Source organism: Phacochoerus africanus, chromosome 7 (genome assembly GCF_016906955.1).
Source record: "Phacochoerus africanus isolate WHEZ1 chromosome 7, ROS_Pafr_v1, whole genome shotgun sequence".
NCBI classification, from domain to species: Eukaryota; Metazoa; Chordata; class Mammalia; order Artiodactyla; family Suidae; genus Phacochoerus; species Phacochoerus africanus.
This window is the reverse complement of record NC_062550.1, coordinates 10,446,393-10,469,413: the sequence shown is the minus strand read 5'-3', so window position 1 is coordinate 10,469,413 and position 23,021 is coordinate 10,446,393. Positions and strand designations below refer to the sequence as shown.

General features: G+C 57.4%; 1 protein-coding gene across 4 annotated transcripts in view; it reads left to right on the top strand.

The window, feature by feature from the left end:
• Positions 1–16,402, top strand: part of CYTH4 (cytohesin 4) — a 30,189-nt gene extending 13,787 nt beyond the window's left edge. For 3 of the 4 annotated variants that reach the window (XM_047786347.1, XM_047786348.1, XM_047786349.1), the window contains 10 exons: positions 421–487; positions 2,024–2,142; positions 3,402–3,482; positions 3,913–4,025; positions 5,840–5,988; positions 10,002–10,113; positions 11,756–11,832; positions 12,197–12,268; positions 13,209–13,363; positions 14,427–16,402. In XM_047786347.1, the coding sequence (XP_047642303.1) occupies positions 421–487; positions 2,024–2,142; positions 3,402–3,482; positions 3,913–4,025; positions 5,840–5,988; positions 10,002–10,113; positions 11,756–11,832; positions 12,197–12,268; positions 13,209–13,363; positions 14,427–14,499 (1,018 nt within the window). In that variant the 3' untranslated portion in view covers positions 14,500–16,402. Of the gene's footprint in view, positions 1–420; positions 488–2,023; positions 2,143–2,336; positions 2,356–3,401; positions 3,483–3,912; positions 4,026–5,839; positions 5,989–10,001; positions 10,114–11,755; positions 11,833–12,196; positions 12,269–13,208; positions 13,364–14,426 lie in introns of those variants that run through there. The other variant, XM_047786350.1, reaches the window with a different exon arrangement.
• The last annotated feature ends 6,619 nt before the right edge of the window (positions 16,403–23,021 follow it).

The following is a 23,021-nucleotide window of genomic DNA, read 5'->3' as shown; positions in this document are numbered from 1 at the left end:
TGCGGGCAGGGGTGGAGTCACCCGCATTTTACAGATGGAGAAACTGAGTTCCAGAGACATGAAGTGACTCACCCTTCATGGCTCTGGCTCCAGAGCCTGTGCTCTCACCCCCAGCCTCCCCGTTATCCTGCCCCCACTCCAAGCACTGCACCCCAATAAATCCACCTCCCAACCCGGAGCACCTCTGGCTCCTGAGGCCACAGCTCCAGAGCTGGTGAAAATGCTGGTGCTGGGCCCCATGAAAATCTGGCTTCGTAGCTCAGGAAAGGACCCGGTCTCTTGTCTCACGTTCTCTCAGGTGGTTCTGACGCGGGGCCTGGGGGACCCCACTTGGAGGCCCTTAGGGAAAACAGGCTCTAGGGGGATTGGGGGGTTCCCCCGGGTCCTGGGGCGTCCAGGCTGATGTCTTCCCGTCTGCAGCCGCATGGCCCAGAAAGAGAAGGAGCTGTCCATCGGGCGCAAGAAGTTCAACATGGACCCCGTGAAGGTGGGCGCTGCGGGGGCGCGGGTCATGGGGCCGGGGGAGCTGCACGCCCGCCACCCCTGCCACTCCTCTTCTTCCCCTCAGCTGACACAATGACCCACTTTACAGATGGGGAGACAGAGCCTCGCCAGGCTCAGCACCTTGCCCGGTGCCCTTCACGGCTAGGGGCTCTGCCACCCTACAGCATAGGGGCCCCAGGGCGTGAGGTGGGAGCCAGGAGGATAAGGTGGGGTCTGAGATGCCCATGGCCTTGGGGCCCCTGGGCTCTGGGCCTCTGTCTCCCACTTTGTGAGTAGGACTTTGGACAGTGGGGCCCTTAGATCCTGAGGCCCAGTCTCCAGTGGGGTCTTCCAGCCTCTCAGCCAGGGGACCAGTCCTGAGATGCTGGCTTAGAGCCCTGGGCGCTCAGAACTCAGCTACACTCTGACCTCCACCCCCACCCCCCAACCCCCACCCCACTAGCCTCAGAGCAACCCCAGCCCCCACCTCTTGCCCAATTAGGGGACCACTGGCCTCCTTTCCTGCCGGAGCAGAGACAGACAAAGCCTCAAGCTGACACACAGAGGTGGGATTGGGGCAGCCGAGGAGTCCCTGGAAATTTCCTGCTCTGGCTCGGGAGGCTGTCTCTCTTCCCCCGGACAGACCCTCGGGTCCCACAGCCACAGAAATCGACCCTGCCCCATCCACGCGGACCACACACACACACACACACACACACACACACACACTAACTCACATTCCTGCCTGAGCGCCCCCAGGGAGGGGACATCAAAGGGTCCCCATGCTATCTGCCTGCCACTCAGAGCCCTCCACAGCCTGTCCTCCCTCTTTCAGCAGCCATTTCTCCCAAAGGAACAGGGACCCAAACACATCATCACAGAAATCCAGAGACCAACCCCTCCAACTTGTGAAATTAGCATGACAGGCTCTGAGGGCCTGGATGGTAGGGAGAGACGCTTGTGATATTATCAAACCGCAAGAGTGGGTTTCAGCCAAGCGCGCAAGGCACAGGCCCATTTTCATACAGAAGGGGAAGGAGAGGCCACCAGTGAAACCGTCTCCCACCGTGTGGTCGGACTGGGGAGTTTTCTCTCCTTTGATTGAGCTGGGGCTTTTTTTTCCCTAATTTTTAACAATGGACATAGATTCCTTGGGAGAAAAAAATGAAACACTCTTTTTAAACACTATGAATTTTAAGGGGACAAAAGGAATGGCTGACTCATTCAATCTTTAAAATTCATGGAATCACTGAAGCATAGAATCAGAGAGTGTCAGACTGAAGGGGACCCTGCGGAGCAGCTGGTGTGACTCAGGTTCATTGCAGGAACCCCATCTCTCTTTGCACACCTCTGCCGATGGGGAACTCACCACCTTACAAAGGCATCTCCTAGGAGGGAGAGAACACGACTTCCCAGATCAAGCCAAGCCAATGCCAGAATGCCAGGCCCCAGGGCTCTGGCCACAGGGGCTCCCTCCCTTCCTCCTCCCAGGCCAGTGGCTGGGCGGGAGCTGCTCACAGGCTCTGTGTATGACCTCCAGGGCATCCAGTATCTCATTGAGCACAAACTGCTGAGCCCTGACGCCCAGGACATCGCCCAGTTCCTGTACAAGGGCGAGGGGCTCAATAAGACGGCCATCGGCACCTACTTGGGGGAGAGGTGAGGAGGAGGGGCCCTTGGGAGGCAGGGAATGAGGGTGTGCGGGTGGGCACAGGGTGTCGGGGGGCAGGTAAGCAAGGGCATGAATCATGTTAGGAAAGTTGTAACTCTTGGGTCTTGTGTCAACTCACTGATGGCTCCCCTCCAGACGCTGAACCAAAGCCTGCCTGCCTTGCTGCCTTCGTTTGTTTAGAAAACAAGCAGATATTTTTAGTATGTACGGTGGGTGTACCAAGCAGTGTTCTAAACCCTGGACAGACATCAGCAAATGAGACAGACAAAATGCCTGGGGTGGGGGGCGGGGAGGGATAAATTGGGAATATGAGATGAGCAGGTGCACGCTACCAGGTTACTGTATATAAAATAGATAAATGACAAGGATTTACTGTATAGCAGAAGGGACTATATTCAGTAGCTTATAATAAACTATAATGGGGAAAAAAAACAGAAAAAAGAATATATAAAATCACTTTGCTATACACCTGCATGTAACACAATATTGTAAATCAACTATGGTTCAGTATAAAAAAAACCTCCTGCCCTCTGGGACATTCTAGTGGGAAAGACAGATCTCAAAATATATGAAATAAGTTAGAAGATTGTAAGGTCTTTGGAATACAAATAAAGCAGAGAAGGGAGGTGAGAAAGTTCTGGAAACCACATGTCGAAGGCTGTGACTTTAAGTAGTGTGGACACGAAGGGTCTCGTAGAGAAGGTGACCCTGGATTGTAACTTAAGAGCTTCCTGGGCAGAGGGAGCAGCATGTGCAAAGGCCCTGGGGCAGAAGGCTGCTCAAGGAAGAGCAGGCTAGTGAGACTGGAAGAGAGAGAGGGAGGGAGGAAGTCGCAGGCGACAAGATGGGGGTCCCTGAGAGGGTTCTGGGCAGAGGAGTGGCCTGAAGGGACCCCTCTGGCTTCTGGGTGGGGGACAGAGTATAGGGGATAAGCGTGGAGCTGGGCCAGCAAACCAGCACCCCTTCTCCCCAGCCCCCCAGAAGACACACTCCTTGTCTTAAGCAAGCTGGAAATTCAGCAGACAAGAGGGTAGCGCTTTTTTATTTCAGACCTGGAAGAGGGAGGAAATGGGGGTACGCCTGAGTCTCTCCATTTTCCAGTTAAGGATACCGGGGCTTGGGGAGGTCAAGTGGCTTGCATGGGGTCACCCAGGCAGGAAGTGACAGAGGAAGGATTTGACTCAGGGCAGTGGGTTCCAGCAAATTCCCCAGTGTGTCCTACCCTCCCTTCTGCCTCCTCCCCCAGGGACCCAATCAACCTGCAGGTCCTCCAGGCCTTCGTGGACTGCCACGAGTTCGCCAACCTCAACCTCGTACAGGCCCTCAGGTGAGTGGGCCAGGGGGCGGGGGCCTGACCCTCAAGGGTCTAAGCCTGGAGTTCCCATTGTGGCTCAGCAGGCTAAGGACCAGACTAGTATCCATGAGGATGCGGGTTCGACCCCTGACCTCACTCAGTGGGTTAAGGTTCCAGAGTTGCTGCAGACTGTGGCATAGATCACAGATATGGCTCAGATCTGGCATGGCTGTGGCTGTGGCGTAGGCCAGCAGCTGAAGCACCAATTTGACCCCTAGCCTGAGAACTTCCATATGCTGCAGGTGCGGCCCTAAAAAGAAAAAGAAAGACAGACAGACTAAGCCTGGGAGAGGCAGAGCAGCTTATTGGTGGGGAGGGGCCCCCCACCCCCTCTGAGAGCCCCCCGCTCCCTCCAAGGGCCCCCCACCACCAATCCTCTGCCCACAGCTCTGTTCCTCCCCAGACAGTTCCTGTGGAGCTTCCGGCTGCCAGGCGAGGCCCAGAAGATTGACCGTATGATGGAGACCTTTGCTTCCCGATACTGCCTCTGTAACCCGGGCGTCTTCCAGTCCACAGGTACCAGTGTGGGAGGGGACCCTGCCAGGTGTAAATCTGCCACCCAGGGCACCATGGCCTCTCCACCCCTTCAAGTCTCTTCCAAGCACCCAGACCCTGGGAGCTCAGATGCCCTCATGAACCCTCACTGAGCACCAGCTCTGTGCTCTGTGCCAGGCCCTCTGCTGGGTGCTTGCTGAGCAGAGCTGCCTCAGGACATAATCCTTGGGGAAGAAGGCAGAAAACAACGGCACAGGGTCTGAAGGCAGCAGTACCACATTGAGGGCAGGACTCAGTGTGTCCAGGCTGGCTTCCTAAAGGTTGTGAGGTCTGAGTGGGGTTTTGAAGGATGAATAGGAGTTCTCCAGGAGGTCAAAGAGAGAAAAGGCCTTCAGGGTAGGAGTTCTAGTTTGAGCAAAGGCACCAAAGCATGAGACAGCCTAGGCAGGATGCAGGGGGACAAAGAGGCATAGAAGAATATTGGCAAAGATCAGTCCTCCAAACCTCCCAACAGGCAAGAAGTCATCTTGGTGGACTTGTCCTGGCCTCTTCTCTGGATCTGAAGCTACCATAGCAATAACCAATTACACGTACTGAGCACTCTCCATGTGCTACGTGTGCTCCCCACGCAAAGTCATCTAATCCTTACATCCACTCTGTGAGGTCAGCCGTATTCTCAGCCACATTCTCAGATATGGACTCAGAGGAAAGAAGGGGACTTCCTGGTAGTATATCCATGGACAAGCACTATAGAGCATGTGTCCTACCTTGTAGTTGTATGTAAATTAGAAATTTGCATATTTATTAGCCATCAGCTCTACAAGTCTAAACGTCCCCCAAGGGTGGGGACTTTTTCCACCAGTTGATCCCCAGTCTATAGCACGTAGGAGGTCCTCCATATCTGTGTGTCGGAAGGAAGGAATCTTAAAGCACCAGATTTAAATCACAGTCCAACTACCTAATCGTGTGACCTTGGACAGGCAGCTTACTCTCTCTGTGCCTCCGTTTCCTAATCCGTAAAATGAGTGTTGGTGACAGTGCCTGGCTCAGAGTGTTCTCGCGGGATGGAAGGAGCTTAGCGCAAGGCAGGCACCAATGCTGGGTGCCACTGTTCACAGAGGCAGGCAGGTCGAAGTTCTAGAACGTGAGGCTGTTTCAACGTTAAACCACCTAATGTCACAGATGGGGAAGCTGAGGCTCCAGGACCTCGGGGACTTTCCGAGGTCAACCGGAGAACCAGGGACATGGCCAGACTTGTCCTGGCTCTGGACCTACGGCTTTAAGACATCACAGCCGCGAGCACCCTCCTCTCCCAAACGCTCAGCCCGGCCTCGCTCCCAAGCCCCTGAAAGTCTGAATAATGGAACAGGAGCCCCACGATGCCAGCAAGATTACCAAGCAGCACGTGACCAAGCCCTGAACAGCAGTGCCAACAATAAGCATCTTCTGAGTTCAGAGGAGGCAGAACAGAGTGGGCAGGGGGGCTGGAAGGGGTCGGCAGGGAGGAGGGCTGGAGCTGGAGCCAAAAGAGCAGGAGGTTTCAATGCAGAGAAAACGGGAAGGGGAGGGCGGGCCTGGTCGGGGGCCCAGCGGGAGCAGAAGTGGGGAGGGGGGCACCGCGGGCACGCTGGGGGGGGGGGCGGGAACTGACAGCTAGAGCTTGTTTAGAGCAGAGAGCCCAGGATGAGTGGGAGGTGAGGCCGGGCCCCGAATGCCGAGCCAGGCGGACAGGGTGGACTGGCCGGGCATTAAGCCAGCTGGACTCTTGGCCCCGGGAAGGGGTTGGGCAGGGGAGGGGGTGTGGCCGGGACTGTGATCGCCGCCCCATCCTGCAGACACCTGCTACGTCCTGTCCTTCTCCATCATCATGCTCAACACCAGCCTCCACAACCCCAATGTCCGAGACAGGCCGCCCTTCGAGCGCTTTGTGTCCATGAACCGAGGCATCAATGACGGCAGTGACCTGCCCGAGGAGCAGCTGCGGGTAAGAGGGCTGCGGCCCCATCAGCTCAGTCCCCAGGCATCCATGGGCCAAGAGGGGCTCCTCTGAGCTAGAGCACCCCAAGAGGGGACTCTGCCGAGACAGACCTCCCTTCTCGGCAGCTGTCTTAAGAGGGACCATCACAAGAGAGGTGGATCCTGAGACGGGCCTCCCCAGGTGGCCCCATCTTAAGAAGGAGGTCTCAGGAGTTCCCTTTGTGGCTCAGCGGGTGAAGAATCCGACTAGTATCCTTGAGGATGGGGATTTGATCCCTAGCCTCAGTCGGTGGGTTAAGGATCCAGCGTTACTGGGAACTGCGGTGTAGGTCGCAGACACAGCCTGCATCTGGCATTGCTGTGGCTGTGATTGGACCCCTAGCCTGGGAACTTCCACATGCTGAGGGTGCGGCCATAAAAAAAAAAAAAAAAAAAAAGAGGTCCAAGATAGATGCCCAGGAGGTTCCTCCCTCCACGCCACCCCCACTAAACCCCAATCTTTGGGGAACTCTGGACATACACCTCTCACACCTTCCAGAAAGGGTGCCTCCTGCCTGCAGCCGTGGTCTGTTTCCTAGAATCCCAGATGCTTAGATTTTCAGGCGGTCAGAGCTGAAAATCCTCAAACTCTGTTCAGAGCCTGGACTCCTTTAGAGAGGAAGGAACACAGGCTGAACATCAGCTCAAGTATCAAGCGGAACCCAGGCCTCCCATCTCCGCCTCAAACAGCCCCCACCCAGCCACACTGCACCAGGCCCTGGGCCTGGCATGCGGCACCCAGGGCTGAGTCAGCCCAAGTTCAGAGTCTGGCGGGAAGGTGATACATGTGTGAGTGACAACCCTGCATGATTCATGCTGTGCTGACCGTAGGAACGCAGAGGACATGACGGTCCCTCTCCTGGGGGCAGGGGAAGGGTGCTATGGAAGACTCCATAAAGGAGGCGACTTTTGAACTGGGCCTTGAAGGTTGCATAGGAGTTTGCCCAGAAGCAAAGTAGAGAGAGAATATTCCAGGAGGAAATGGCCAGCACCTGACCTGATTGGGAAAGGAAGGGGCATTTAGAATGGCCCACTGTGTATATATAGACAGTTGTGGGCACCAAGGCAGGGCCAGAGTGCCCAGGGCTTCTAATGGCAGCCTCAGGAATCTGCCAGCTTCCTATGGGCAAAGTGGAGCAGAGCTGTTCTAGAAATACAGGAGTGAGATCCAAAGCCTGGCTCAGCAAAAATGAACTGGCACTTCATTTCCAGGACTAGAGACGCCCCAGAGCTCAATAGAGCATCATTGCCTCGGGGTCCGAGCCCTGCAGGAGAGCAGAAAAGAGTGTGAAACCCACACACTCAGAGTTGGCACCCGGTGCTGCACCTCCCAGCAGCAGAAGTCTGGGTGGTGGTAGGGAGCCTGGGTCTGGAGTGATTCTGGTGCCCCCCTTCCATTGGTGTCTGAGAATAGCCACCCCCTTAGCCCAGCACCCTCCTTGGTCCCCAAAGGAGAAAGCGTATCATGGGGGGATGGGCACGACATAGAATGAGGGCTTGGGAGTAGGTTAGAGTTCAGGTCAAATTCCACCTCCCCATTTGCCTGCCTGGCCTGCCTGCCCGGTGACCTTGGTCATGACTCACCCTCTCCAAGCTCCTGTTCCCTCAACCAGGAGAGCAGGGATAATGACGCTTGCGTCACAGAGCGGCTGTGAGTAGTCATTTTTAAAAATGTAAAGGGCACAGCCCATGCCAGGAACATAGCACAAGCTCTAAATGGTGGCTTAGGTCGCTATTAAGAATAATGAATAGTAATTTTAAATCCCCAGCCCCCTGTAAAATGCCCGAACTGTGAAAGACATTTGAAACCCGTAACTAATCTCACTGTGGTTCTCTGGGGCGGGAAGCAGGGCACACCTTGTCTGGCAGGTAATGAGTTAATGACAGACATGCCTGCACCAGTCCCATTGGATCTCCCAGGTGCCAGCTTTATTGCTTCAGCCCCCAAAGGGCCTCCTTCAGCAGCTCCCTCCTTAGGTATTTTTCCCAATTCAAGCCTTTTGTTAATAACAAAGAATCGCATTTGTATAGAGCTTGTAACTTTCTTCTCCTAGGGCTTTCGGGTCTATTATCTCCATTTAGCTTCAAACTCTGCCTGGGAGGTCTGGGAAGGGTTTATTATCCTCCTTGGCAGCCGAGAGAGGGAGGCACAGAGTGGGGGAAAGAGCCGAGCGTTGGAGTCACAGCCCCATCCAAGGGCTGGCTCGCCCGTTGTCTAGTTGTGTGATATTAGTTAAGTGGCTTGACCTCTCTGAGCCCCCAGCTTACAGGATTGGGGTAGAAGCGTTAGGTATTTAGCACAGCGCCTATGTCGTCGAGCTGGCTAATTAATCCCAAAGCTTCCCAGGGCACAAAGTGGACCCCACTGACCCGGTCCTAGCTCTTCAAGGATATCGCCCTTGCTTCCTCTCCAAGCCTCATCTTCCCCATGTTTAAAGCAAGGACTTGGCTTTAAGCACCTGCAGGTATTCAAAGTTTGCATCTTTGCAGGAGTCTCCATGAAGCTACTCTAGCTTGGGTCTCGCCAAAGACTCGTGTTTAAGTGGCCTGATTGATGAGATTAAATTGACATAGATATGTCATCTAAAGACAGGTCACCCCGTGACCATGAGGGGGAGCATCTGAGAAAGGCTTCAGAGAGGTGCATGATGGGAGTGGGAGCTCACACTTGTAGGGCTGGCCTCACCCTGACTGTCGGAATGGGGATGGGGCAGGGTCTACGGGACTAAGGTGCAGGATATGGACTCAGAGTTCGGGGGATCAAATCCCAGCTCTGCCCTTATGGCTGTGTGCCCCTGAGTGTCAGCCTGTTGCTCCATCTGCAAAGTGGGCTGACGATGCTCTGTTCTCCTGAGAAGCAGACTGTGTGCTTCAAGCGCCTGGTACCACCCGGACAGAGCCATGCAGGGAGGTTTGGGTGGCCAATCTCTCTGACTCCCTAGCAGCTCCTCTGTGTCCCCGCACCCAGGGTACACCTGGAAGTCTAGCTACAGCGTCTAAGAGGAGACCCCTTCCCCCCATGGATGTTTCCCAGAGACCCCAGCCCTGGCTGCTGTGCCCCAGTGTGTGTGTGTGTGTGTGTGTGTGTGTGTGTGTGTGTGTGTATGTGTGTGTGTGTGTGTGTACGTGCATAGGGGTACATGTGTGTGCATGTACACATCCCATCTGAGCTTCCTTGCCTCTAATACTCTCAGACGCGGGGCTGATGGGCCCCAACTGACTGAACTGGGTGGTCAGGGTGAAGGCGGGGCTTCTCCTCCTCCTCCTCATCTACCCCTTTACTTGGGGGCAGGGTGAGGTTCTGACCCCGGTGGAATCCGTTTACTCCCCCTAGAAGCCCAGGGGTCCACCTTGTTCTCCTCATTTTTCAGATGAGGATGCAGCAGCTCAGAGAGGTCAAGGGAGCTGCCCAGGGTCACACAGCCATTGAGTGAGCAAGCCGAGATTTTTAAGCCAAGCAGCCTGACACCAGGCGGCTGCTCGAGTCCCACCACACGTTCTCCGTTCTCCTGCCACTCGCTGGAATTCCAGTGGGAGGACGGGGCGGGGGCGAGGGTGGGGGGGACCGTCAGCCACTCTCAGTCAGCAAACAGTTGCCCACCTGCTTTAGGCCGGGCCCTGGGGAGCCTCTGGGGTTGTGACACGCAGGCCTGCCCTGGAGGAGTTCCCCACCTCTTTGGAGGGTCAACCTCAGGAAGGGGCAGCCGGGCATCGCCTCTCTGTGAGGCTGACCCCGTGGGCTCTGCTCTGCGGTACCACGAGGGGGAGGCAGGATGCAGAGATGGGGGACAGAGAACACCGGTGGGCCTGGGGGCCCAGGGAGGGTTTCATCAGGAAGGCCAGGGACCCACAGGGCGCTAACAGGAGGGGAAAGAGTTTTCCCAGAGGGGCCAGGACCTGCCCAAAGCCACACAGGCCAGACGCAGGCCCTGGACTGGGAGGGATGTCACAGCAGCTCTTTCCCCCCTTCTCCCGCGGCAGAACCTCTTCGACAGCATCAAGAACGAGCCCTTCTCCATCCCCGAGGACGACGGCAATGACCTCACTCACACCTTCTTCAACCCCGACCGCGAGGGCTGGCTGCTTAAGCTGGGTGAGCTGCGCGCTCAGGCTACACGGCCGGACGCATGCACACACTTGACACACAGCCTCGGGGCGCGGGGTCGGGTCAGCCCCAGGTCTCCTGACCCCCGCCCTGCACAGCTAGCTGTCTGGCTGCCCCATCCCTCCATCTGTCTGTCCTGGGGATGAGGGGACCCTGGGGGAGGGGAATGATGGGCAGAAAGCGGGGCCAAGAAGCTGACAGATTCGGAGATAAAGGCTTCCACCCCAGGCGTCTTTTCCTGAAGCGATTCTGAGGAAGCCCGGGCCCAGTGAGGTTAGGGCACCTCCCCAAGGGCGCACAGCCAGCCCGTGGCGGATTTTGGTGGGCAGAGGGTTGGGTGTCCGAGGGAGCATGACAGGATGTGGCTCAGGAAGCCTCCCCTCTTTGTGAGTGGGGGGCAGGGAGGGCCTCCCCCTGCAGAAAGGAGCTGTGGTGGTTGCTGCAGCCAGGGCACTGCAGGGCTCAGCCGTCTGCCCCCGGCACCCCCACACAGCCCTGGGAACCTCCCAGCAGGGGCGGTCCAGCCAGGCCCAGTGGTCTTCCCGGGCAGCAGGGGCCACGGCCTGGAGGGCCCCTTCCAAACCCTCTGTCTCTCCAGGCTCACCTCCCAGCCTATCTCCCTGCAGACTGCAGCCTCTTTTCTTGCGCAGCTGACTCTTCTCAGTCCCGGGGTGTCTCTAACTCACAGACCCCAGCTTCTCCACTTGGGCCAGGGGTCAGGCTCCTCGGCCTCAGTCTCCATCGCTGTGAAATGGGAGTGACCATCCCTGGGAGGGTTATATGTGTAGGATAATGGCCAAGCACTTGGGCCCTGGGGCTGGGACACTAGGGTTCGAATCCCAGCTCTGCTGCAAGACCTTGAGCCGATGGCTTAGCCTCTCTGCCCCTCAGTCTCCTCACCTGTAATGTGGGTTTAATAATGGTCCCCTCTTCATAGGTGGTTATAGGGGTTGATCAGTGAATGTTGTTTTCACGCGGTTCTCATTGTGGCTCAGTGGTAACGAGCCCCATTCGTATCCATGAGGACACAGGTTCGATCCCTGGCCTCGCTCAGTGGGTGAAGGATCTGGCGTTGCCATGAGCTGTGGTATAGGTCACAGATGCAACTCGGATCCTGCGTTGCTGTGGCTGTGGTGTAGGCCGGCAGCTGCAGGTCCGATTCAACCCCTAGCCTGGGAACCTCCATTTGCCAGTGGGTGCGGCCCCAAAAAGCAAAATAAATAAATAAATAAATAAATAAAAGTGAATGTTGTTTTAAACTTCTAGAATGTTGCCTGGCAAATGAAAGATGATGACAGGCTTGGCACAGTACCAGCCAGGGAGCCGGCCAAAGGATGAACGGAAGGGCGAGGGAAACAGGAAGATGGAGGGGATGGCCAGCCTGCCCCAGGGCCTGATCAGGAAGGAACCTGGTGTCGGGCAGCTCAGGGGAAGCCTGGGGGTGGTGGGAGCCGCTCTGGTTTTTTCAGCAGGAAAGAGGGAAATACAGAGACAGGTGTGGCAGGCCAGGGGTCAGGGGACATGGGTGGGGGCCCAGAGGAGAGCATCAGAGGCCCTGCTCCCCCGTGGAGGGAAGCACCAGTGGCCCAGGGCAGGGGACGCCTGACCGCCTGGCCACTGGCTCTTGCAGGAGGCCGCGTGAAGACGTGGAAACGGCGCTGGTTCATCCTGACAGACAGCTGCCTCTACTACTTCGAGTTTACCACCGTGAGCCTCACCCCGCGTCTCCCACAGCCCCTGCCCGAACTCCCAATAGCCAGTCCACCAAGAGCTTGGGGCCCCCTCCAGGTCATCTGGTCCTCCTCCACACCCATTCTGCAGAAGAGGAACACTGAGTCACGAAGAGGGGAAGGGGCTGGGCCCAGGTGCTCGGCAGAGCCAGAGCCGGGCCTCCTAACTCCTAGCCAGGGCTCTTCCCATGCTGCCCCCCACCCCGTGCCCCGCCAGGGCTGGACAGAGTCTGGGGAGATGGACGCACTTCTCTTTGAGCCTTGGGGTCCCCCAAGCCCACTCCTGTCCTTGGCCTGGAGGCTCCACTTGCGATCCTGACCTTCCTCCCATTTCCCTGCAGGACAAGGAGCCCCGAGGAATCATCCCCCTTGAGAACCTCTCAGTGCAGAAGGTGGACGACCCCAAGAAGCCGGTAGGTGTCAGGGTGGGGGCCTGAGGCCGCAGTGGCGGCTGCAAGAATTTACAAAACAGGGCAGGAGGAAGGGGCTGCTGGGCTTCGCTCCCCAGAGGCCCAGGCTGCGCCCATCACACCTTCTGGGTGGCTCCCGGCTGCCTCAGCCTCCATCCCGCGGCTGTGGACCCTGGGGACAGGTCAATGTCCTCAAGGGGGCTGGCCTCTGAGTTCCTGGTGTGGCTCAACAGGTTAAGGACCCAACGTTGCCTCTGTGAGGATGCGGGTTCGATCCCTGGCCTCGCTCAGTGGGTTAAGGATTGGGCATTGCCTGTGTAGGTCGCAGGTGAGGCTTGGATCCCGCATTGCTGTGACTCTGGTGTAGGCTGGCAGCTATAGTTTCAATTGGACCCCTAGCCTGGGACTCTCCATATGCCATAGCTGTGGCCCTAAAATGAAAAGAAATAAGGGAATTCTCTGACAGTCTAACAGGCTGAGCCTCCTGCGTTTTCACTGCTGTAGCGCAGGTTCAATCCCTGGCCTAGGAACTTCCATATGCTGCGGGTGTGGCAAAAAGAAAGAAAGAAAGAAAAGAGATCAAAATATAAAAAAGGGGGCTTAGCCTCGCTGGCTCTCGAGCCTACCCCTGCCCCTGGCTCCGGGACCTTCAGTAAGTCTCTGCTCCTTTCTGAGCCTCAGTTTCCCCTTTGTCAACTGGGGATTTTAAGGAGAATCGTGTATTTAGGTAGAGCCTGGCGCCTAGGTCGTTCCCAATATGAGGAGCTGCACCTGCGACCCCTTTGCCCCTCACAGGGAGGCCGGGGGTCGGGTGTGTCCTGCCGTTGGTCCAAGTGCTGGTCCTGCCCGAGGGTCTGGGCCTCTCTGAGCCTCCGGGAGAGCCCGGGACAGCCGCCCTCTCCTCCCACCCGAGCCCTGCCCTCACCTGGCCACTTCCCCACAGTTCTGCCTGGAGCTCTACAACCCCAGCTGCCGGGGCCAGAAGATAAAGGCCTGCAAGACGGACGGCGACGGCAAAGTGGTGGAGGGCAAGCATGAGTCTTACCGGATCTCAGCCGCCAGCGCCGAGGAGCGGGACCAATGGATCCAGGCCATTCGGTAACGGCTGGCCGGGCTGGTGGGGTGGGGTCTCCCGTCACCCGCCAGAAGCCCCTGCTTCTCTCAGGGCCTGGCTTCCTTGTCTGTAAAGAGGACTAACTCCAGCATCTCCCTCCTGTTTCTGGGATGCAAATCCTTTCCCCCCCCCGTATCCCGTGAGCACCTGTCGTGGGCCGGCACAGGGCCAGGCCCGGGACCAGGGGCCTGTGGAGGTGGTGGAGGATCATGGGAGATGTTGTGTAAAGCTCTTTGCCCAGCGCCTCTTAGCATCACGATCCAAAGTGGCTATGGAGGGAGTTCCCGTGGTGGCTCAGCAGGTTAAGAACTCGACTAGTATCCATGAGGATGTGGGTTCGATCCCTGGCCTTGCTCAGTGGGTTAAGGATCTGGCCTTGGTGTGAGCTGTGGTGTAGGTCGCAGATGTGGCTCGGATCCCACGTTGCTGTGGCTGTGGTGTAGGCCGACAGCTATAGCTCCGATTCGACCCCTAGCCTGAGAACTTCCACATGCTCTGAGTGTGGCCCTGAAAAGGAAAAAAAATTAAGGGGGCCGAGGGCCATATCCCAGGGGCTTGTAGAGTCTTCTTCTTCAGGCCTTCCAGAAGCCCTGTGAGCTGCCAGGCCAAACCCACTCTCCTCTCACCCCGATTTTACAGATAGGAGATGAGGACTGAGGCCCAGAGAGGGGAGGGTGCCGCCCAGGGTCCCGCAGCCGGTGAGGGCAGAGCCGGGACCCGCAAGCAGGTCTGCTGGCTCCACCTGGGCTCTTGCCACCTCCTGCCAGAGGCTGCCAGAGCCTGAGTCCAGAGGCCTGTGGAGCAGCATTCACAAAGCTCTCCGCTGGCAGCCGCACCCCCTCTGGCCCCGTGGGACTCTGGGTTAGGCCAGCGAAGCCGAACCCTCCCTGGTTTGGTCCTCGTTGGGGTCATCTGACCTTTTCCTCTGCAGCCAGGCAGGCCAAGCCCACCCTGAGAGACACGTGCCCCTACTTCCAGCCCTAGGAGGCAAGACCCCCCTCATCAGCTCGCCCAGCCCTGAAATCGTTCCACCTGCTCTCATTCCAGGGCCAGCATCACCTGTGTCCCCTTCTATGACCTGGTCTCTGCCCGGAAGAAGAAGATTGCCAGCAAGCAGTGAGCTTCCGGGGAAGTGATGCTTCACGTCCTGGGAACCACGTGACCTGTGGTACCCAGAGACCCACCCCTCATCCCAGGGCCCCCTTTCCTGGCCCGCAGGCATCCTCCTTCTCCCCCCTTTACCTCCAGCTGACAGGAGGGGGGAGGCAGGGCTCAGGAGGCTGGGTGGGAACCCCTGAGATTCAGAGCCCGACCGTGAGGCTGCGGGCCCGGGCACCCAGGAAAGGCCCCGGCCCTGCCAGATCCACTGCAATACGAGGTAAGGAAAGCAGCCCAGAACCTAGCACCCTGTCCGCTCTCTGGGCCTCAGTTTCCTCTTCTGTCAAAGATCTCCTCGCCATCTGATGTGCCTTCAGCCCTCAAAGCGGGAGGGGCCGGAGTATGTCCTACCCTCCGCCACGGTGGTGCCACCGCCTTCCGCACAGGCGGTTTCTTGGCCGGCCCTCCCCCATCCTCAGCCGGGGCTTGGCCCTCCCCGCCCAAGGGACAGACATACACGTCTCAGACCCACAGAGGAGATCATCTTTAGGAGACCCAGGAGCACTGGACTGGGAGCCCCGACCCTGCAGTCTTAATCCCAGCTCCGTCTCCAACTTGCTGTGTGCCCTCGGCCAAGTCACACTCCTTCTCTGGTTCCTGGGAAACCACGGTGTCTGGATGGAAATGTCTTGGTCCTTCTGGCTCTCTGGCCCCCCCTTCAACATCCCACCTGCTGGCCAGAGTCCGGTGTGGGTCCCCGCAGGGGGTAAGCTGGCGACCACCCTCCTGCCAGACCACCTCCTCTGGGTAGACGACAGGACTGTTCTGGTCTCCCAGGGAGCTCCTGGCTGGACTATCTACACTGGTTTCCCGAGCTGGAGGGGGCTCCGCATGGAAGGCTGCCGGGAGGCGGAGAGCAGAGCAGGCTCCGTCCTCAAGGATGTCCATTGTAGAGAAGCGGCAGGTGGGCCTCCTCAAGAAAATGGCAGAGAGCATCCCAGACGGACGTCCTCAAGCAGAACTGGTGGTACAAACAAGAAGCCAAGAAGAGGGCTTTGTGAGCTGTGGTCCCCAGGAGGCCTGCCTGGAGGCAGCGGCCACGCCCGTGAGTGACACAGAAGCTTAAGGCAGAGTCTCAGCCACAGTCTCTCTGCTGGACCACAGCCCAGGGCTCCGGTGGTGGTGGGCAGCTGCCCCAGCTGGGTCGCAGCATCCTGAGACCCTCTGCAGTAGCACCATCAGGAGGAGAGCTGACTTCCCAGCCTACAGGCAAGTAGCTCTGTCTCCAGGGAGGCTCCAGCCTGGAGGAGGATTCCACGAGCTTCTCAGCCCATTGCACAGGCCCTGGGGGAGCCCCTGGAGAGACGTTCCCTGGCAGGAAAGCAGGATATGGGGTTACCTCTGCCCCACTGGCAGCCTGCGTGGGTGAGCTGGAGCAAGGTGGATTCCCCCAGGGAAGGGAGGCAACCTCTCCTTTCCTCCACCCACCCGTGCACACACACACACACACACTCACTGTGGAGTCAAGATAGAGCAGCTGCCTTGCAAGTGCTGAGACCCCTGTCTCTGGAGGTGTGCAAGCACCTGGTGATAATATTGTACTGAGGAGACTCTGGTTGGGCATCCATGAGAGGAAGCCTGACAGGACATCTGCCATCTTCCTCAGACCCCATGTCAACCTGGGAGCTGAGTGCCACCTCCGTTGCCTCGTGTGGCCCCGAAGACGCAGCCAGGGGTCATAGGTGCTGAGGTCCTCTCCTGCCACTGGAGACTCTGGCTGTGGGATCTTAATCCTCTCCCTTCCGTCTCTGGTCCCCAGCTTCCTCCTCCTTCATGGAGAGGGGGTGGAATGAGGGATTTTCTGGGCATGAGTGGCTGTTCTGGGAAACACTCAGAATAGAGAATAAATCTCATGATTCAGCTCACGAGTGGGGCTCTGTCTTCTCAGGGACCACATCTGCTGTCCTTGAACCCACCTCGGCCCTTCGCCTTCATCTCTTTCCCAGCTGGAGGGCAAGAGGGCCAGGCAGGAAAGAGTGGGCCGTGGACCCTCGTTTTCCGGGCAGTGAGGCTGCCACACTGGACAGATCCCCAGCGGCTGGATCTGCAACACGGGTTCTTCAGAGCAGGGGCTGACATGCACTGGTTCTGCCAAGGCCGAGGAAAAGCAAAAGAACTTCCCCAGGGGCAGCTGCTGTCTAAAGAGAGAAAGAATGCTGCTCAGGAGGTAGGTCATGAGCTCCCTGTCTGTGGAGGGATGCAAGTACAAATTGGCTTCAATGATCACTCGAGGTGTTACAGAGGGGCTTGAATTTGGTAATCTTGGGCCGCACCCGTGGCATGTGGAGGTTCCCAGGCTAGGGGTCTAATCAGAGCTGTAGCCACCAGCCTACGCCAGAGCCACAGGAACGTGGGATCCGAGCCGTATCTGCGACCTACACCACAGCTCATGGCAATGCCAGATCCTTAACCCACTGAGTGAGACCAGGAATCGAACCCGCAACCTCATGGTTCCTAGTCGGATTCGTTAACCACTGAGCCATGACGGGAACTCAAAATTTGGTAATCTTCATTTCTTTGTACCATCTACAGTATTTATTAAGTACCTACAGTGTTCCAGGCACAGTTCCAGGCACCAGTGGAACAAGACAGAATCCCAGCCCCGCGGGGGGCTCCCATTCTGGTGGTCCCAAATGCGAGGACTTTAGGCAGCCCCCTCAGATGTGCAGGGCGGCGAAGTGGCCCCCACACTCTAACCCAGCCCCCTGCTTGAAATTCCACCATTGCGTAGCTTCTTGAAGATCTTACAACCTTGAACCCAGACGTGCATTCATTCCACCCAGGCTTATGGAGCACCTACCATGTCCCAGCCTCCACACACACGAAACCTGGGGTCCAAAGATGATCAAGGCAAAGCCCTTGCCCCCCCAAAGGAGCTCAAGTCTGATGGGGAACAAGCAGTCACGGCTCAGGCCAACCTGTGCTGTTATAAAGGGGGGCACACGAGCCATTGGAGGGCTGGGCTGGGCAGAGGGACAATCTAGGGGGGCTTCTTGGAGGAGGACACACACACGATATTGCAGTGAGCTCATCTGGTGTCGGCTCACACTGACTGCCAACTCCTCACAGGCCAGACTGGCACACAGGAGTGCACAATAATTCTTAGTCAGACTCAAGACAACTGAAAAGGCCCTTGAGGCCTCAGCAGCAGCAGGTGCAAATGTCTAGAGGCGCAGGGAACTGTGGGAACAGTGGTGCTCCTCGGGGTGGGGGGCGTGGCTAGAGAGGTGGGCAGGGCCACATCCCAATCTGGCTTTGACTTGCGGGCCCTGGGGGCTCCCGGCTCTGGTGGCCTCCGCCCACCTACCCACCCTGCTACCACTCCTCGCTCTGGACAGCAGGGGGCTCCCACCACCCGTGGATGAGAGGATCCATGACACAGCCGGACTGGAGATGGGACAGGCTGCCCTTGCAGAGATGAGGCTCGGTCCAGAGGAGAGCCTTGGCCTGGGTGTCCTGGACAAGGATGCGCCTGGCCAACCAGGACCTGCGGACTCAGGCAGCCCGACAGACACCCTCAGACACAGAGGAGCCTGCGCCTCCCCCGACCCTTCATGCTGGGCACAGTTGCCCCGCTCAGCCTGGGAGTCCTGATAACCTGGCTCTCACGATTTCTGGCTGTAGGACCCCAAACTAGTAGTTTACCCTTTCTAGATGTAATTGCCTCGCTGAAGGGTTCAAAACAGGTGAGTTCCAGGTCACAAACCTTTAACCGGGACATCTCAGACATGAGCACAGTGCAGCCCCTGCCCTGGGGTGAATTGAGACCGCTGTGTGTGGTGGGGTCGGTAAGAAGGTGCCACAACGGCCACTTACTGTAATAGGCCACAGGGGGGCAGTAGTGAGGCCATCCAGAGGGTCTGAGTTCAAGGTCCAGCTCTGCGTCTTCAGCAAGTTTCCTGAGCTTTCTGAGCCTCAGATTTCCCAGCTTTAGAATAGTAATAACCAGAATATATGCAAAATGCAGTGAATAGCATTGAGTGTCTACTCAGGGTGAAGTGCTATTATTACCATCACAAGACAAACTATGCACATGATTCCATGGTGAGGCGAAAGAGTCCAGACCACTGGTAAAGGAAAGAGTCGCGGGGGAATTCGAGAGCTTGAAGATCTGGGAAGGCTTCCTGGCAGAGGCGTCCATGAAAGATAAGATAAATGGAGGCCTGGCTCTTCTAGCCAAGTGGAGCCAAAACAAGGGTGCATGGCAAGGTGATGTATTTCTGGGACTGCCTTGAGCCCCCCAAACAAGACTCAGTGAGCCAAGAGGATGAAAGGCTGAGGGAGACAGGGCCCTGGTGTGGGGGAGCTGTGTGCAGGATGCCACAGCCCTCTGCGGCCTTGAGGCCATTGGGTCCCTTGTCCTTAAGCTCTGCCTGGGGATCCAGTAATATGGCTGCTGAACGAGGCCATTGCAGAACAAGGGAGAACAAGCTGGGCACAGGATGCCCGGGGGTGGAGTAAGAGAGGACCAGGGGGACCCCTGCCCAGTGCCCGGAGGCTGGGGGCACGTCTGGCCTGGAAATTCAGAGCTGGCCCTGGGGCCCTGCACCCGGATGCCTGGGGCCAGGGGATGGGGGCAGGCAGCCAGGAGTCAAGCGGCAGGTGTGAGAGACCTGGAGAAATTGATTTATTAGGGACGAGGAAAAGAGCTAAATATGTATGCCAGCTCAGCGATGACTCAGGCGTTCCCCAGGGGTCCACAAAGTGTGAGCATCAGAGAATCAAAGGCAGGCCTCCTCCCACCCGGGCTCTGCCAGTCTGGAGCCATCCTTCCACACTGGAAGGACCACCCTGAGTCCTGAGAGCCTTGCCCTCAGGGGGTGGTAGAGACCCTGCCACTCCCTGCTGCCCCCACCCCCAGACCTCCCCAGAATGGCTGAAGAGTGAAGCCTCAGAGTGAGACGCATCTGGGTTGAATCCTGGCCTGGCCCCAAACTGCTGTGTGATCTTGGACTAGTGGCGGACCCTCTCTGAACCCACATTCACCAGGAACAGTGGATTCCCACCAAGCCAGGGCCCTTCCTCCCGCTTCCTGTCTGGCAGTGTTGTTCTCGCCCCATTGGGCTTCTTCCAGACAGCTATGAGCACAGCCTCCTCTGCCTAAAATCCACCAACTTGCCTCCAGGAGAAAAGCCGGATTCCACAGGGCCTCATTTTGGGAGAACATGCTCTTCCGGTACCGGGTTCCAGCCAGCCGCTGGGCTCTGGGAGAACCAAGAATGAATCAGAGTCAGAAGCCGGAGGCAGCGCAGACGGAGGAGGGAGGAATGACCTCCTCGTGGGGCGAAGGGCTGGGGGTTACAGTCTGGGTGTGGGAAGGGGCCTGAGGGGCCTCGGAGCACCAATGAAGACGGGGCTTTAGGGGGCAAGGAGGGACAGCTGCCAGGCATTGGCGGCGGGGGGGCAGTTCCTGATGCAAGGGACTCTGCAGGAAAATGTATGGAGGCTGGCAGGGTAGCCTGGCACAGCTTGGGAGCCGTGAACCATTCGCCGGGCATGGAGAGGGCCTGTGCCTAGAACAGCCGCTCTTGGAGTTGAACAGAAACAGGGGGCAGGCTGGCCAGGGAGCAGTTAGACTCTATCTGGATGGTACCAGGAGCTGGGGAAGGGCTCACAGCAGGAGGCAGGCAGGGCTGGAGGCTGTTTGCAGGTGGTCCCTTCTGCTGCTGGAGGGGATGGATCTGAGGCACGTGGAGGGAGTTCCCGTTGTGGCTCAGTGATAACGAACCCAACTAGTACCCATGAGGATGCCTGGTCTTGCTCAGTGGGTTACGGATCCGGCATTACCAAGAGCTAAGGTGCAGGCTGCAGACGCAGCTAGGATCCTGCATTGCAGTAGCTGTGGTGTAGGCTGGCAGCTGCAGCGCCAATTCGACCCCTAGCCTGGGAACTTCCATGTGTCATGAGTGTGGCCCTAAAAAGCAAAAAAAAAAAGGAGTATGGAGGCCCAGGGGTCTGGAGGAAACGGGCAAAGGGATAGGACAGGGGCTGGACAGCAGCAGTACAGGTACGAGGGGGAAGGAGATGGAGGAGGTTTGATGGGCCCCCAAGGTTAAGGCTTGTGGGAGGGTGCGGGCAGCTCCCTACCAGCCCAGCATAGGCAGGTGGGAGGGAAGATTCCGGGGACAGGGCTGAGGAATGGGGTCACACTGAGTGGGAGAGTCCTCCAGGGTCTCCAGGTAGAGAACCTCAGTCCACAGGTAGAAATAGGCCCTCCCACCTCCCCCTTCTGCCGCCGTCTTGCTGGTGCCCTAGGCCTGGGCAACCAGTAATGGACCAGCACATGGGCTGTAGCCTGCCTGAGGATCTGGGTTCAAATCCCAGCTCCCCCATGCCCAGCTGTGTGGCTCTGGGCCAGATACCCCACTATCTCCAGACCTCACTTCCTCAACTCAAAGCTGGGGCTAGCGACCCCTACAGCTGGAGGCTGGGGGCTCCCTGGCAGCAGTCATGGTCCCCGGCGTCTCCAGGAGGACCTGGTGAAACCCAGGCTGGCTGGGGGTGTGCTCACTCCAGAAGCCTAGGGTGCTACTCGAACGTCAGGCCTGGCCCAGAGCCAGAGGAAACTTCCACGTCGTGGCCTTCCCTGCCCCTCCCAAGCCGATCTGTGCAAGGCCAGCCAGAGCTGAGGCCTCTGCCATCTTTGCCCCCCACATTTATGGAGGTCTCACTTTATACACTTTTTTTTTTTCTTTTAGGGCTGCATCTGCACCATATGCCATATGGAAGTTCCCAGGCTAGGGGCCAAATCTGAGCTGCATCTGTGACCTACCTACACAACAGTTCACGGCAACACCTTAACCCACTGGGCGAGGCCAGGGATCGAACCTGCATCCTCATGGATACTAGTCGGGTTTGTAACCTGCTGAGCCACAATAGGAAGTCCCTTATATTCTCTTCTTAGTAGCAAGTGACCCTCAAAACTAGCCCACAAAGACCCCATGCTCCAGATTTGACCCTGATACCCCTCCCGCCCCCCACCACCGCCGCCATGCCCAGCATCAATATGTCATGGCCAAGGCTGCCAACAGCAGAACACTAACTAGGGCCAGGGCTTCTGCCAACATGCTGCCTTCCAACCTCTCCACCCTCTCCAAAGTAGGCACTGTTATCCCCACTTTACAGATAAGGGTCTCGCGGCTCACAGGGGCACATGGCCCAGCTAGAAAGGCCTGAGCCCGCATGGAACCAAGACTGTCGGACTCAAGCGTAGATTGAGTATAGATTTCAGGTAGCCACAAAATCACCATGCAAAATGGGCCCTTCTGAGAGTTCTAGAATGCTGGGTTCCCTAGGCCACAGTTGTGGCCCTAAAAAGACAAAAAAAAAAGAAAAAAGAAAAAAGGTGGAGACACACTAGGTGGCTCTGTGGGCTGGAAGGGATGTGACCCATGGTTGCTGAATCATGGAGATGCCAAGGGCAGCTATTTTATCCCGAGCAGACAGGACTCCAGGCCTCTACCCACACCTAATTCCAGGGAACTCTCCCCTCTCTGAGTCTCCCCAAGTGCAGCCTCAAAGGGGTGTGGTATGGACGGATCATGAATGCAGCAAGCCTGGTGCACCCTACGCTCTCCATGGATACTAGCTGCGCCACTGGATGACAGTGGGGTCTTTCTCACAAGGCTGAGAGCAAGGACTACGGACAGAACCACCCACAGGTACCGGGGCTGCCCATCCCATCCTTGCAGGACCAGCTAAAGCCCGCCTCCTACCAAAAGTCCTCCCAGATCTCTCCAGCCTGGAGGGTTCCTTCGAGACTCCCAGAGGTTTCAGAAAACAGGTGCACTAGCCCCAGAAGCCACAGAGGAGACTCAGCACCTATTTCTGTCCCAATGCTAAGTATTCACCATTTCAGCTTTTGAAGAGCTGGCTTCGTGGGCTGGGGCCGTTAGGCTCAAAGGAGGGCATAAGGGTTGATTCTGCTGCTGGACCCCAAGGCCCGCAGGTTCCCTCCTTCTCCCCATCTCTCTGCTTCTGGGCAGAGACCAGAAATGCCTTGCCCTGTGAAACCATCCTTCCCCTTCTCGTGGGGAACCTGAGACCCATCAAGGTGAAGGGACCTGTCTTAAGTGGTCACCCACCACAGAGGCTCCATGAGGAAGATGGAGACAGAAAATACTAAACATCCTTTATCTCCTTGGCTCGTCCCGGTAGCCCACCAGGTAGCCAGGAGTCTTCCCATTTAACAGACGAGGATGTGGAGGCTCAGTGGGTCCGCGACTTGCCCAGGAAGCAGCATCGGATCAACTTGTGGCCATTGAGTTGCAGAGGCCAGGAGTTCCCGGCAAAAGTAGAGGATTAACTCCATGACTTTACAGCCCCCTTGATCTTTTGAAACTAAAGCTCAGCTCTCGTCTCTTCCTGCCTCCTCCAAACGATGTTCATTTAATAAATAAGAGCCCAGAAAAGGAGTTCCCGTCATGGCGCAGTGGTTAACGAATCCGACCAGGAACCATGAGGTTGCGGGTTCGGTCCCAGCCC